At 56.6% G+C, this 14,633-nt stretch overlaps 2 protein-coding genes across 3 annotated transcripts in view; one reads left to right on the top strand and one right to left on the bottom strand.

The window, feature by feature from the left end:
- Positions 1 to 3,432: 3,432 nt before the first annotated feature.
- Positions 3,433 to 14,240, top strand: PLEKHG4 (pleckstrin homology and RhoGEF domain containing G4). 2 transcript variants are annotated; one of them, XM_040253367.1, is made up of 23 exons: positions 3,433 to 3,584; positions 3,975 to 4,026; positions 5,279 to 6,003; positions 6,161 to 6,256; positions 6,336 to 6,459; positions 6,548 to 6,641; positions 6,730 to 6,804; positions 6,886 to 7,002; positions 7,172 to 7,270; positions 7,365 to 7,513; positions 7,665 to 7,803; positions 7,901 to 8,017; positions 9,538 to 9,720; positions 9,973 to 10,478; positions 10,552 to 10,798; positions 11,520 to 11,609; positions 11,693 to 11,914; positions 11,998 to 12,168; positions 12,244 to 12,421; positions 12,734 to 12,850; positions 12,995 to 13,231; positions 13,320 to 13,435; positions 13,607 to 14,240. In XM_040253367.1, the coding sequence occupies exons 3-23, from the start codon at positions 5,493 to 5,495 to the stop codon at positions 13,610 to 13,612; spliced, it is 3,594 nt and encodes a 1,197-aa protein (XP_040109301.1). In that variant the 5' UTR covers positions 3,433 to 3,584; positions 3,975 to 4,026; positions 5,279 to 5,492; the 3' UTR covers positions 13,613 to 14,240. The 2 variants fall into 2 exon arrangements, with proteins under 2 accessions (XP_040109301.1, XP_040109302.1); XM_040253368.1 differs by lacking the exon at positions 3,975 to 4,026.
- KCTD19 (potassium channel tetramerization domain containing 19) overlaps positions 14,194 to 14,633 on the bottom strand; it is a 27,166-nt gene continuing 26,726 nt past the window's right edge. The window contains exon 16 of the mRNA XM_040254117.1: positions 14,194 to 14,444. Coding sequence (XP_040110051.1) covers positions 14,331 to 14,444 — 114 coding nt within the window. The 3' untranslated portion in view covers positions 14,194 to 14,330. The remainder of the gene's footprint in view (positions 14,445 to 14,633) is intronic.

Genomic DNA, 14,633 nt, shown 5'->3' with positions numbered 1-14,633 from the left:
TGTGTGTCCTGCGCCCATGTGTCTGGGTGTTTTGAGGTGAGAATGGGGCAAGAGGGCATGTGGTGAGGGAGATGGAAACTTTCTACTCCGTGACCCAGGGCTTCCCAGATATGGGTGGTGGACGGGGGGAGGAGGTCCTGGGAAGGACTGTTAGGTCCTATGGCCCTCCCTCTGCTCCCATTCTTTCCTACTACGTCACCTTACAGGAAGCCTGCAGCAAGTCCAGGGGATTGTTCTCTGGGCACGGGGTCACAGAACTGGGAGTCCACAAAACGGGAATGACTTGCAGGAAGAAAGACCCCAGAGGTCAGATGCCAAGGTGCCCAAAGATGCAGCCAACACACACTGGCACCAGATAAACATTCCTCAAATGCCCGGAGGGAGGGGTAGGACAAATGAAAAGATGTGTTCTGCACATGGCGGGTGGGAGAACAATCTCAAGGGAGCTGGTTACCCTGAGTGCTTCTGATACAAATTGGAGAATGTGGGGTCCAGAAACATCTAGGGATAGAAATCCCTGATGACAGCAGACCCAGTTTCCACTGGGCCTTTCTATTGATACCTCACATACACACACACCATAAAATTCACCCATTTAAAATGTACAGCTTGGTGGTTTTCTAACATATTCACAGAGTTGTGCAACCCTCCCCACAAGCTAAGTTTGGAACAGTTTCATCATCTCCCAGAGAAACTCTGTACTGTTGGCATTCACTCCTCACCCTCTGCCGAGCCCTAGGTAATCACCGATCTGTCGTTCATCTTTACAGATCTGAAACCCTGAACACACTGCAAAGCTTACACATTTAGTCAGCCTTTTTTTCTGACTTATGCCTGGGGAATGTGGGAAGAGAAGGAAGAGTGACTTTCAGGCTTTGCCCTCACACAGCTTATAGTCGGCTGCGGTAAGGCCGAGCAGCTGGTCCCAGCCCTCCCTTGCTGGGTATGTTACCTTAGGTATGTTACATACTCTCTCTGAGTTCCAGTATCTTCATCTCTAAAATGGGATGCTTATTTCATACCGCTGCTGTCTGGATTAGATGATGAAACGAGAAGAATCTAGTACACAGCCTGCCCCATTGTAAAGGATTATAAATGTTAGTCATTGTTGGTGTTCCATTACAAGCCCAAGAGCATAGAAAGTGCTGTGAGGCCTGAGGAGATCTAGTGGAGTGGGGGGTAGCTTTGAGAGGGGTATGAGTGTGTGTGTGTGATGGGGCTCAGACAGCATGGGTGAAGCTATGTGGGTGCATTTCAGGTGGGAAGAGCAGCATGAATAAAAGTCATCTGGAGCACACACAGTGAGAGGCAAGGAGCAGCGGGTGACATGCTGGGGAGAGGCCAGCCAAGGACACAAAGGCTTGGGTGGGGTGACCCTGCCGAGTTTCGGAGGTGGCAGCCTGGGAGAATTGTGACCTAGAGAGTGTGGGCAGTGATGTGCAGTAGGGAGCATGAATGTAGCTGGTGCTGGGGGGAGGATGGGTGAAAGCCTACGTGGAGGAAGGCTCAGTCGGAGGAAAGGCTAGCGACGGAAGACCTGCTGGGAGGCCCAGGGATGTGAAGGTGCTTATGTTGGAGACAGCCGGCAGCTATTCTCAGACCCTGGTGTCAGAACCACTGGGAGCTTGTCAAACACAGATTCCTGGGCCTACCCCAAGGTTCTGACTCAGCAGGTCTACGGGAGCCCAGAAATCTGTAATCTGAACCGGCTCTCCAGAAGGAGAGAGAGACCACATCCTTCAAAAATTACTAGATTAGGAAGGTTCAGAAATGAAATCCACAACTGATGGTGTAGGAAAGGGGTGCAGAGAGGCTCCTGGGCCTAGAGCTGGGTAACTAAAAATGGGGGGACTTCCAAGAAAACGGTTGGTCAGAGATAAGCGGACTAAGGGTAAGAAAACCAGGGGAGGCAGGCATCTGGGATGCAGAAAAGCAAACGAGTCACCATCTGACCAGGCAGGATGGTGGGAACTACCTCCAGTGCCTTGAAGGAGGAACGGTTTTGACCTGGAGGGATGAGCATGAGCATTCCAGGTGTGCGTATGTCTGTATACTCAGTCACTCGGTCGTGTCTGACTCTTTGCGACCCCATGGACCGTAGCCTTCCAGGCTCCTCTGTCCATAGGATTTCCCAGGCAAGAATACTGGAGTGGGTTGCCATTTCCTCCTCCAGGGGATCTTCCTGACCCAGGGATCGAACCCACATCTCCTGTCTCCTGCACTGACAGGCAGATCCTTTACCACTGCACCACCTGGGCATTCCACGAACAGGGAGACATATTGCGACAAGCTTGTGATCAGATGAGTTTTCCAGGCCTATGTAGGAGCTGGACAGGAAGGCTCTGATTATGCCTCTGGATGGCTTCGAATGCCACACTAAGGAGTTTAGAGCTTATTTAGGCTAGAGGTGAGATAGGTCTGGAAGGTGTAGGGCATTTGTCACCCTCGCTGTCTAGGGCAGTACTGAAGAGGGGAGGGTTTGGGGTGGAATGAGGGCAATGACTGTGGTTCTCTTATCACTAGGCCCCCAGAAGCACAGAGCTCCCACTCCATTTTTGATTGGCTCGTGTTGGTAAGAAATGTGGAGCTGGCTGGTGAAGGGGCAGGGGAGGGAGGCCCATCCCCATTTCATGATCTCAGTGGAAAAGGCTGCTGTGAGGACATTCTGCTGCCAGGAGAGCCACAGAACTGGGCCCCATGAGTCACTGCTCAGTCCTGCTAGCTCAGCCCACAGACCCTGCTGTGGTCAGCGGCTCAGGTTGGCTCCAGGCCCAGCCCCCAGTGTTCCCCACTAGGCCCAGTTTGTCCCCATTTCTATCTGTCTCTCTGCCATCCCGGAGCTGTGCATCTTGCCACCCTCTGCCTCTTCTGTGGCCCTCTCCGACTGAGCCTCTGAATCTGCTTCCATTTGTGACTCTGGTTTACATCTGGCTCCTAAGTGGAGAGCCTCAGGAGGGCAGGGCTGGTGTGACCAGTCTCAGGCACCCCTCAATATTTATTCCAGGCCCTGTGCTAGATACAAGAAATACAGAAGTGGGCAATACATGGTCTCTGTCTTCACGAGGCTTACAATGCACATTCTGTGCAGAGTGACTAAACCAAGGCCTGGCCCTGCCCCTGAATCTATCCGCCTGTCCCTAGGGGTGCAGGGGTCAGGTATGGCCTGTGGTTTGGGGCCTCTTGTCTTTGGCTCTGGAGGGGAACATGTGCTGGCCAGCAGGTCTAACCAGGGCTCACAGGGGGCCTGGTTGGGGTGGGGGTGGGTAGACTGGGCAGCAGAAGGGGAGGGAGGGAGCTGGAAGCAGTGACTCAGTGGGGCGGCTCTAAAACAGCTGGGGAGGGAGCCAAGGCTGGTCCTGATGCTTGCTGAAGCTAGAGGAGGGTGGGATGAGAGGGCCTGCGGGGGGTTGGGGATGGAGCAGGGTAACCCCAAGCCTCCTTACTCGCAGCCACATCCCCTGAAGAAGGAGGCTCCTGGGAGGCTGACTTGGTGCTGATGTGGCAGCTGGAACGGTGGGGAGGGGAGGATTGCTGGTGCTCCTTCTGATGCCCTGATTCTCTCCTCTGGCAGCTTCTTGAAGGAGGTGACTACCCTAGAGCCAGGGAAGCCACTGTACCCACCGCCCTCTCTCTACAAGGAACCCAGGGCCTGAATAAGGTTATGGGGCACAGTGTCTTCTTCTGGCCACATAGGCTACCTTCTTATAATCTTCCCACAAGTTTGGGGGAGTGTCAGACCACACCCACATGTCCCCAAAGGGACTTCACACCTCAGAGCTGAGCAAGATCTCATAGGTCAGCTGTCCAAGTGACTTTCACCAGTTCAGGATCCTCTGACAGAGCATGAAATGAAGGGCAGGGCTCCAACACAGCCCAAGAGCTGGCAGCAAGTGGACCTCTGACATACAGGTCTTTCCTAGTTCTCAGGGGGGAATCCCAGGAGAAAGGAACGACTTTCCTTCTTTCTTTTACAGGTGAGTAAGATGAGGCTCAAGGGACACTGAGTTGCAAGAGCTCACCCAGCAGGTAAGTGGAAGGGCACACCTGGCCCTCTGCTTCCAGAATCCTGTCCTCAGTTCCAGCCTCTTTGGCTGGATTTTGTGGCAGGGGGTGGGGAGCTGGGGAGAGGGTGTATATGACAGAAGTGCCAAGAATGCAGGGGAGTGAAGAGTCCGGGCCTGGTGGATCCTGGCGAATCTAGGTCAGCACCCACTACAGAGCTCCCTCCTTCCCTCTAGCCCAGACAGCAGCCCCCACGTCCCATCATGGGATCATACAAGCTGTCTCTCGGTGCCTGGGCCTGAGGACTGGAAATGAAGATAGGGGCTGCAATGGAAGGGCTCCTCCCTCCATGAAGATACCCCTAATGGCTGCCAGCAGCACCAAGTAGCTAGTTTGGGCTTCCGGAGTCTCTCTTCCTAAGGGTCTCCAGGCTGACAGAAGCGCTCCTTGTTTTGCCCAGGGAGGCTGGGGCTGTACTCCCCCGATCCTGCGTGCATTCAAGAGCAGAAGCCTCCCCACCTCGCTCCGCCAGCCCCCTCCCTCACTCCCAGGCGGACCCCTGGCTCACTCACCCTCGCGAACCTACGCCGCCTTCCCAGCGGGGGAGCGCTTCTGGCGCGCTGAGCAGGCCGGGGGAGTGGGCGCCGTGGGAAGGCCGCTGGTCGTTACCCCTACCAGCGGGCTGAGAAGCCAAGTCAAAGTCAGCTGGAAGCCCCGGGGGTGAAGCCGAGTCTTCCCAGCCCGCGGGTGACGTGGGGGTGGCTCGGCAGGGGGCGCTGCGAGAGCCGGCGTCTCGGCGCTCTCGGGCTGGCTGGGGCTCGGGCGGCTGCCGTCGGGCCGGGCGGGGTGGGCGGTGGCTGCGTCCTCCGGCCCCCAGGGGGCGGTGCGGCGCCGCCGCGTTCCCTGCTGCGCCCGTGCCACCCCCGCGTTCTGGAGGCTGCGCGCAGTAGCCGCCGTCGAGGCAGCGGTGCGGTACGTTCGAGGGCTCCGGCTGCCTGGCGTCTTGGGTTCGCGGTTCCCCGTCGGCGCGTCCTGGGGTTGTGAGCGTGGCCGGCGGGGCGGGCGAGGGAACGGACGCGCGAGCCCATGGCGAGGCCGGGGTCGGCCAGGCCGGCGTGAGCGCGAGCACGAGGCGGCGCCCCGCCCTCGCCGTGAGCGTCGCACCCGCGCAGGCCGGCCCCCAGCGTGGGGCCCTCCGGGTGAAGGCCCACGGGAGCGTGGCACCGCCGGTCCCCAGCTGGAGGGAGAGACCCCAGCCTTTCTCCCTTCTCCTCAGGCCTCAACTGCGACAGCCGCTGTGCTCCCGGTGCCGGTGCCGGGCACCAAGACTGGTGCCTCCTACGGCCTAGTGCCTTCTGCCTGCATCACCCGCCGAGCCCTACCCGGCCGTCTTCAACGTGTTTCCTGGATGAGCTGAGGTCTCAGTTCACACCGAGGGCTTAGCTCCTCTCCCGTTTGCTTGGAGCAGGCCCACCCTTAAGGAAGGGGTGATGGAAGGGCCCCTGGAGGATGGGGATGAGTCTCCAGAGTCCCACGGCCATGCCACTGACTGGAGATTTGCTGTGTGCAGTTTCAGAAATGCCTGGGATGAAGGGGAACCTGCTCCCCAGATGCAGGCTAAGACCCCCCATCCTCCAAGCCCACCATCAGGGGCAGCCCAGGGGGAGGAGCTCCAGGGCAGCCCTCTGCCTGGTGAACTTCAGTCACCCACAGGACAGATGGTTGCAGATAAGTCGGGGCATGGCCAGAAGGGCACATTAAGAGGGTCTTCGGTCCACATAAAGGAACCAGCCTCCTCTGGAGTAGAGATCCTCCTAAGTCCAATGTCTTCCCACCTTAGTCTGGCACAGGGTGAGAATGACAGCCAAGGAGGAGACTTGGCAGGGGACTCAGTTTCAGGCAGGGTCATGCCAGTCCGCTTGGACCCTGAAGGGTTGGACAGTGACCCTGTGAACCTTGGAGGTCTTTTATCTGAGACATCATCAGAGCTACTGGAGGCAGGTAAGGAAGGCTAGGCCGGGGAGGTCTTGGGAGGGAAGGAGGGAGGGTACCTGAAGGTGGGGAGGCTTCTGATCCTACTCAGACTAAAGCCCAGGTGCAAATAGAGGGTCTCTGGGTAGATTGCCCAGTGTAGACCCAAGCGGTTTTCCTCCCCAAGACTCCCACAGATCCAGGCTCTTGAAGTCCACTGACTACCTCCTGGCCCAAGACCTTGCCTGGGAGCTACTTGCCAGTGGCATGGCTGCCCTGCCAGGTAGCTAGCTGGGAGACACTAAAGGCAGTACAGGTGGGGTGGCTTGATTGAGCAGGTGTTCACTGCCTTTTCCCCACAGGGACTCGAGATGTGGAAGGCCGGGCAGTGCTGCTTCTGTGTGCCCATAACTCAGCCTGGAATCACCCCAAGTGCAACAGCCATGAGCTCGTCCGCCTCCTGCTCTACTTGCAAAGCATCCCCAGGTTGGGGGAGGAGGTTGGGGGACAGAACCTGAGCCAGGAGATGGCAGGGTTGGGGAAATAGATACTCAACCAATGCCTGCTCCTTTAGGCCCAAAGTACAGACCTTGGGACTGACCGTGCTAGTGGATGCCCGGATTTGTTCCCCAAGCTCTTCCATATTCTGGGGGCTCAGCCAACTGCAAGTGAGTACAGGATTGTAGCTCCCTTCTTCCCCTTAGCCATTCCTTTTGTGTAGGGTTGGGGTAAGGGCTGAGCTCAGATTCTTTGCAGGAAGCAGTCCCAGGATCAGTGCACCGTGTGCTGCTGGTGGGAAAGCTGCCAGAGGAAGTGCCTGCAGGGCTACAGGTACTGAGCCATTTTGGTCAGGGTGGAGATGAGGTGAGTCCCCCCCCAGGCCCGAGTCCACTACACCTTCTTTTTCTGCAGTTAGAGCATCTATCCTCTCACCAAAGCCTGCTGACCCACATCTCCACCTCAGAGTTGCTCACTTCACTAGGAGGAGGCCTGCCTTACTGTCACCAGGCTTGGCTGGACTTCCGGATGGTCAGTACACTGGGGGGGGCATTGGGTGGGTAGACAGGTGATATGGTCAGCAGAGGAGCCTCCCCTGGGCTGGCTTGGGCAGTGCATAGCTGGCTGCTGTGGCCTGGGATCCAAGATGCCTGGGACCAGCCCTGTGCTCTGCGCTAGTCATGCCTGCCTCTCTTCACAGCGTCTGGAAGCCCTCCTGCAGAGCTGCCAGGTAGTTTGTGCCCTGCTTCAGGGAGCCATTGAGAGCATGAAGGCTGTGCCCCAGCCTGTGGAGTCTGGGGTGAGTGTCCCCTCTTGACACCTCCCCAAATACTCCCTATCTTCCTTCCCCTTCTCCCATGCACGCCTCCACCACCTGTTGCTCTTAATCATAGGAAGTCGGTCGACTGTTGCGGCAGGCACAGGTCCTGATGGAGCATGTGCTAGACTCTCCACGGTTGGCATGGCTACAGTGCCAGGGAGCCTTGGAGCTGACGTGGCTAAAGCAAGAGGTCCCAGAGGTAACCCTGAGCCCAGACTACAGGTAGGTACAAGCCCACGTCTTGCCCCAGCCCACCATATCCCATGCCAAGGACTCAGTGCCTGGCCCAGACCAGCCAGGATTATGGTCCCAGGACAGGGTCAAGTGGAGCTAGGCACCTGGAAGGAGCCCTAAGACATGTACCATGCACCAGGTCAGCGGTGGACGAGGTTGAGGAGCTGTATGGCCGCGTGGATGGATTGCTGCACCAACTGACACTGCAGGGTAACCGCCGAATACAAGCACTGGAGTTGGTCCAGACGCTGGAGGCCCAGGAGGGCGAGCTGCATCAGGTGGGAACTATCTGCCCCAGTGGGCCTCACCTCTAATCTTAAGCATCACCCCCACCCCATAGCAACAACTTTCCTTTCCTTGTTCATACTCCTCCAGATGGAAGTGTGGCTTCAGCAGGTGGGCTGGCCAGCACTTGAGGAGCCCAGGGAGCCTTCACTGGACATGCTGCTTCAGGCCCAAGGCCCTTTTCGGGAGCTGGACCAGATTGCTCAGGTGAGTTTGGTTACTTGTTCCTTGTGTAGGTATTGGAGCACTTTGCCAGAAACTTGGAATGCAGAGTGGGTGAAAGTAAATCTAGTCTTTATTTTCTTGGAAATTACAACCCAGCGGAGGAGATCAGTTGTAACCAAAGATTGAAAGTCATGTATATGTTCTTTTTTGGAGAAGGGAATGGAAACCCACTCCAGTATTCTTGCCTGGAGAATCCCATGGACAGGGGAGCCTGGCAAGCTACCGTCCATGAGGTTGCAAAGAGTTGGACATGACTGTGCGACTGAGCACATTTGTTCTTTCTGTACAAAAGTTCTAGAGAGAAGCAATACAGGTATTTATATCTGAGTGTATGATAAAAGTCCTGAATGAGGAGAGGTATTGGGCAAACTCTCTTGAGATAGTGACTTTAATCTGAGATCTGAAGGATAGGTTGACATTAACCAGGCAGAAGAGGGTTAGAGATAAGACGTTTCAGACTGAGGAAGCAAAAAGCATGTGCAAAGGTCTTGTGATAGGAGGGAGCGTGGCTTGCCTGAGGAACCATCAGAAAGTCAGTGAGCATTAAATACAGAGCAGAGGAGGGGGGAGAGTGGGGTGAGATGAGGTAAAATGAGGCTGGAAGAATGGCCAGTGGCCAGGAACTGGGTCCTGTAATGGAGTACAGTTTAAGCAGGAAAATCATATAATCAGATCTGTATTCTAGAAATATTACCATAGTTCCTGGGTAGACAGAAGATTTGGTGGATGGACAATCAGAGTCCATTGAGGAGGCACTTGTAGTGGTCCAGGTGGGAATGATGCTTACTCTGGCCAGGATGGTGGCAGAGGAGATAACATTTGAGAAGTTGATAGGATTCAGTGGTGGATACATGTGAAGCTGTGAGAGAAAGAAGTGTTTACAAAGGTGAATAGGTAGTGTTCCCTGAGAGGCGGACCTTCTGGGGGAAAGGGCGTTCATCTGTCCAGCCTTGGATGTACTTTGGAAGTGACCATGAGGGAGGGAGAGGGAGCACTGAGTGTAGAGGCTCATTTGGTGGTTGTAGGCGTATGGGTGATATTTGAAGTGTGTTTGCACATGATTGCCTGAGAAAGAGTGGGCTGTCTTCAGGAACACCAAGGTTTAACAACTGAGCTAATGGATGGGGGATCAGGAGAGGGGAAGCACTAGAGCAAGCCAAGGAGAATCAGGGAGAGGGGAGAGGTCAGGGGAGCTAGAGGAGAGAGGTTTGGTAGTACTGAATGGTAAGAGTCAGAGGAAGCCTGAGAGGCGCTGGGGATGGGGAGTGAAGTGGGGCTGCAGAAGGCCAACATAGTTAAGAAGTAGTGATGAAAATAACGGTTTCTCCAGGGAGTTTCGCTGTGGAGAGGAGCACAGAGAGAGGGGGTTGGGGGAGGGTTTGTGGAGGTCTGGTCTTCACAGAAGTGACTTGGTGATGCCATGTAGACATCCATGGAAAAGACCTAGGCTCAGCAATTGCCATGCCAGGCCTAGGCTTGCTGATTCCAAACTCTGTCTCCAGGAACAGATCAGGCGAGGGGAGAAATGTCTGCAGCCACTGGTTGGCTGTGATGCGGCCGAACTGGGCCCCTTTGGGGCCCGCTTTCTGACCCTGCAAACCCAGCTGGCCGACTTCTCTAGGGCCTTGGCCCAGCGGCGGCAGCGACTGGCAGATGCCGACAGACTCTTGCAGTTCTTCAAGCAGGTGCGTGAGGGGTCCTGTCCCTGGTTCCAGGTGGTCACTGAAGTCAGAGGGGGTGGCTGCTTAGTGCTATGGCAGCCTGAGCTTTGAAGGATATCGTGCCTGTTTTCTCTCTCTGTTTTCAGTCTGATGCCCAAATCCACTGGGGATGCAGCCTGGGGCCACCGTTCTGTGGGGATGGGGGGAGGTAGAGGAGAAGGCTCAGTAGTCTTGGGGAGATCCTTCCTCAGTGCCCATCTGGCCTTGGTGTTGCAGGCCTTGACCTGGGCCGAGGAGGGGCGGCAGGTGTTGGCAGAGCTGGAACAGGAGCGCCCAGGGGTTGTGCTGCAGCGGCTGCAGCTGCATTGGACCAAGCACCCGGACTTGCCTCCTGCCCACTTCCGAAAGATGTGGGCTTTAGCCACAGGGCTGGGATCTGAGGGTATTCGCCAGGAGTGCCGCTGGGCCTGGGCGCAGTGCCAGGACACCTGGCTGGCCCTGGATCAGAAGTTAGAAGCTGCTCTGAAGTCACCCCCAACGGGTAGCACAGCTAGCCTGTGTGTCAGCCGGGTCCCAGCGGTACCTGCTGTCCCTCCCCTGAGGAAGGCCTATAGCCTTGATCAGAATCTGGGATTGAGTCTCAGAGAACCTGCCCACCAGTTCCACCACCATGAGGCCATTGCACCTGCCTGCCACAGACGAGAGGCTGGAGGTGGTGCCCAGTCAGGGTCATGCCCCATCATGCCTCCTCCCGGGAGCTGTGACCCCAGGAGCCCCAACAGGTACAGAGTGGGCAGGGCAGGGAGGGCGGTGGCAGGGTGGATGTCTCGGGTCCTGACTCCACCTCCCTGGTAGACTTCAGCTGGTGCTGGCGGAGATGGTGGCTACGGAGCGGGAGTATGTCCGTGCCCTGGACTACACCATAGAGAACTACTTCCCTGAGCTGGATCGCCCTGATGTGCCCCAGGGCCTCCGTGGCCAGCGTGCCCAACTCTTTGGCAACCTGGAGAAGCTGTGGGACTTCCACCGCCATTTTTTCTTGCGTGAGCTGGAGGCCTGTACCCAGCACCCACCCCGGGTGGCCTATGCCTTCCTGCGCCATGTAAGCCCCACAGGCCACGTGGCCCCTGGCTGATCCTGCCACACTCAACAGTGAGCTATTGGGTCTGACCTTGGTGTCAGGTCCTGTGATGGGCACAGCTATGAGCAGGACCAACCAGCCCCTGTTCTTCAGGGTACTTTTAGTTTAGCAGAGGAGATGTGAGTGTAAAATAGATAATTCCAGATTATAATTGGGATTAGAAAAAAAATCCAGATAGGTGATGGTGAGTTAGCAGTGAGGCAGGGGTACCCCCTTTAGAGAGAACAGTTAGAGAAGCATCTTAAGAGAAGCTGATGTTTGAGCTAAGGCCAGAGGGAGGGGCTGTAGTCAGAGCATTCCATTCAGAGAAAAGATCAAGTGCAATGTGCTGGGCAGGAAAGAGGCCCAGTGGTTGAGAAGGAGATGGGTCAGTGTAGCTTAGTGTTGTGAGCAGGGGAAGGGTCGTCGGAGGTGAGAGGAGACCAGAGCAGAGCTCTTGGGGCTGTGGGAGTGGCCGGGCTCTGTGCAGGACTTCCTCCCCAGAGCTCTGTAGGCAAGCCCCTCCCTGCACAGCACCTGTTCCTGCCAGATCACCCGTCACTCCAAGCAGGGCAGGTAGGATCTGTCAGTGGGAGGCCTGGGGACACGTCATTGGCCATTTGGGCCTCCCGAGCTGAGTGGTTTGACCCCCTTGGATGCTGGCCCATTGGCACCTGGTCAAGCTGTGTGTGTATCTTTGCAGAGGGTGCAGTTTGGGATGTACGCGCTCTACAGCAAGAATAAACCGCGCTCCGATGCCCTGATGACCAGCTACGGTCACGTCTTCTTCAGGGTGGGTGAGCCGGAGACTGTAGCGGGAGGGGGGATGGAGCAAACAACGGGAAGCTCCCTGATGGTGTCTGATGCACCCGGCAGGACAAGCAGCAGGCACTGGGGGACCACTTGGACTTGGCCTCCTACCTGCTGAAGCCTATCCAGCGCATGAGCAAGTATGCGCTGCTGCTGCAGGAGCTGGCGCGGGCCTGTGGGGGACCTGCACAGGAGCTGAGTGCCCTGCGGGCTGCCCAGAGCCTTGTGCACTTCCAGCTGCGACACGGCAATGACTTGCTAGCCATGGATGCTATCCAGGGCTGTGACGTGAGTCTTGGCAGGCCAGGTGCAGTGGGTGTGAAGGGAGGGGGTAGAAGAGGCCAGGTACCCACCGGGCCCCCACTTGGCAGGTCAACCTCAAGGAACAGGGCCAGTTGGTCCGGCAGGATGAGTTCACAGTCCGCTGTGGGCGCCACAAATCCCTGCGTCGCATTTTCCTCTTTGAGGAGCTATTGCTCTTCAGCAAGCCTCGCCGAGGACCCACAGGCATCGACATGTTTACCTACAAGCGGTCATTCAAGGTAGGCCCAACTCGGGCCCTCCCTGTACCCCCAGGACCCCTACAGCCTCACTGAGCTCCTCTCCTGGTCACACAGATGGCAGATCTTGGCCTCACTGAGTGCTGTGGGAACAACAACCTGCGCTTCGAGATCTGGTTTCGCCGTCGCAAGGCTAGGGACACCTTTGTGCTACAAGCCGCCAGTTTGGCCACCAAGCAGGCCTGGACAGCTGACATCTCCCGCCTGCTCTGGAGGCAGGCCATCCACAACAAGGGTGGGTGTCTGCCCCATTTCATCCCATGATCCCCTCCTTGGAGAGCTTACATTGTCCCAGAGGGGCCCCAGCAAGGGCCTCAGGAACTGGAAACACTGCGGAGGGTGGAAAAGGTCCAGCAGCAACAGCCAGCACAGGAGAAAGAACTCAAGCCAGGCAGTCCTCATGTCACCATCTCAGGCTGAGGACATGTAAACCTCTGAGTGTTTGGTGAACAGGACAGTCCCCAGGCTATGGGTGTCCAGGAGAGACTTACATGAGGAGGAGTGATAAAGGGCCAGTCTGATGTCCAGATACCCATTTTCCACCCAGAGGTGCGCATGGCTGAGATGGTGTCTATGGGTGTGGGGAACAAGGCCTTCCAGGACATCGCCCCCAGCGAAGAAGCTATCAATGACCGCACCGTCAACTATATCCTGAAGTGCCGAGGTAGCAGACAGGCTGCGGGGGTAGGGTGGGGAGAGCTGATCAGGGAGCGATGTGGGCCTCTGGCAGCCCTAGCCTGCACTCCCCTCAGGACCTCGGCCCAGCTGAGCTCTGGCCTGACCCAACCGGACTCTCTTTCTCATGCAGCAGTTCGCTCTCGGGCCTCCATTGCTGTGGCTCCCTTTGACTCTGACAGCCCCTACCTGGGGGCCTCAGGTGCCCTTCCTGGAGATCCTGCCTCTTGCTCCGTACTGGGGTCCCTCAACCTGCATCTGCACAGAGACCCAGCTCTTCTGGGCTTCCGCTGGCCCCTGTATTCCACCAGTTTCCCAGAGGAAGCAGCACTGGAGACTGATGCCGAACTGGGCAGCCAGCCATCTTTGAGTAGGTTTCTGGGCTTTCCCAGAGGCAGGAGGGCATGACTTGGGTCTGGGCCTCCCCTGCTGATGGCTCACCTGGTCTCCCTTCCCAGCCCCTGAGGACTCAGAGGTTTCCTCCCAGTGCCCATCAGCCAGTGGCTCCAGTGGCTCAGACAGCAGCTGTGTGTCAGGGCAGATCCTGGGCAAGGGCCTGGAGGACTTGTCCTACGTGAGTGCCATTTTGCCTTGTACCTACCAGCGCTTTCTCAGCTCTACCTGGGCCTATGGCACCCTTGTCTTTAGGTGGAACTGAGGGTGGTGGGACAGAGCCATTCCTTAGAGATCCCTCCTGGATCCTGAGCCAGGGAAATATGTGTTCATACTTGGCTTTGTACCACAGGTCTGAGCCTGGGCTTGAAGGTGGGCAGTGGATCCAGGAATCTTTAGATCCAAGGAGCATCACTTCCCTGGAGATCTGCTACGACCAGGCCATGGGCAGCACCTGGTTCACCTCCAGTCCATATGCACAGTCCTGTCAACCACCCATTCTGATGTCTGTGTCCATTGGACAGATCGGCAGTGACCTCTCCAGGGGATTCTGGCAGCAGAGCCTAAATAAGCACCCTCATTTTGGGTTCCTGGCCCATGTCCCCTTCTGTCCCCATCTTCTTCTCCCACCCAGAGCAGAAGGTGGATGTTTATTTCTATGCTGTAGGCTAGTGGGATGTTAAGTGGCTCTGGTAGTGACTAAGCTGCCCCACCCTTCAGGAGGAACAGAGGTGGGTTCCTCACCACTGCTTCCCAACTCCGGGTCTCAAAGCCAGGCTCATCCCTGCTGGACTCTTCCTCTTGTATGCCCTAGCTCCCCAGTCCAGTTTGGTTACATGGACTCAGAGGTTTTTGAATAGCTTTCAGTTAGAGTTGTATAAGATTATTTCTCTGGTTGTAAGGTATTTGGTTCTCAGAGATGGAGTCCAGACCCTTGACTCGTGATTTATTCTTTATTTAAAAAAATAAACTGATAATGCACCCTTCGGTGGGGACATCCCTGGTTTAAATGCATCTTGGTGATGGGATGGGTGGGATGTGGGGGCAGCGTATCTCCCCAAGCATGGCTGGGCACCTTAGCCATCTTGTAGGTACTTGCTCAGGACAGAGTAAGAGACAGACTTTGACAGGCCCCTCTGGATGAGCAGGTCCACACAGCGGCCATATTTCCTGGCGAAAGGCAACGTGAGCTGGAAGGAAAGGCTGGTCTTATTCCTAGCTGGCTGCTACTCTAGCTTTGTGAGGTCCTGCTGCCTGGGTGGGGGCAGGGTTGGGGGCAAGGCCAGCTGGTGCTGTTGACCTCCGTTCTGCCTAAAGGCATCTCACAGACCTGGGGCTCAGAGTGGCTGCCAGGGCACAGAATGAAATGAATAGAGGAT

Source organism: Oryx dammah, unplaced genomic scaffold (assembly GCF_014754425.2).
Source record: "Oryx dammah isolate SB20612 unplaced genomic scaffold, SCBI_Odam_1.1 HiC_scaffold_13, whole genome shotgun sequence".
NCBI lineage: Eukaryota > Metazoa > Chordata > Mammalia > Artiodactyla > Bovidae > Oryx > Oryx dammah.
The sequence above is the reverse complement of the archived record's forward strand: the minus strand, read 5'-3'. Positions and strand labels throughout refer to the sequence as shown.

Bases quoted from the DNA above. Each gene is read 5' to 3' on its own strand.
- PLEKHG4 (XM_040253368.1), top strand. From the start codon at position 5,493: ATGGAAGGGCCCCTGGAGGATGGGGATGAGTCTCCAGAGTCCCACGGC. The intron at 12,169-12,243 runs GTAGGCCCAACT...CTGGTCACACAG, and splicing joins CCTACAAGCGGTCATTCAAG to ATGGCAGATCTTGGCCTCAC. The intron at 13,232-13,319 runs GTAGGTTTCTGG...CTCCCTTCCCAG, and splicing joins GGGCAGCCAGCCATCTTTGA to CCCCTGAGGACTCAGAGGTT.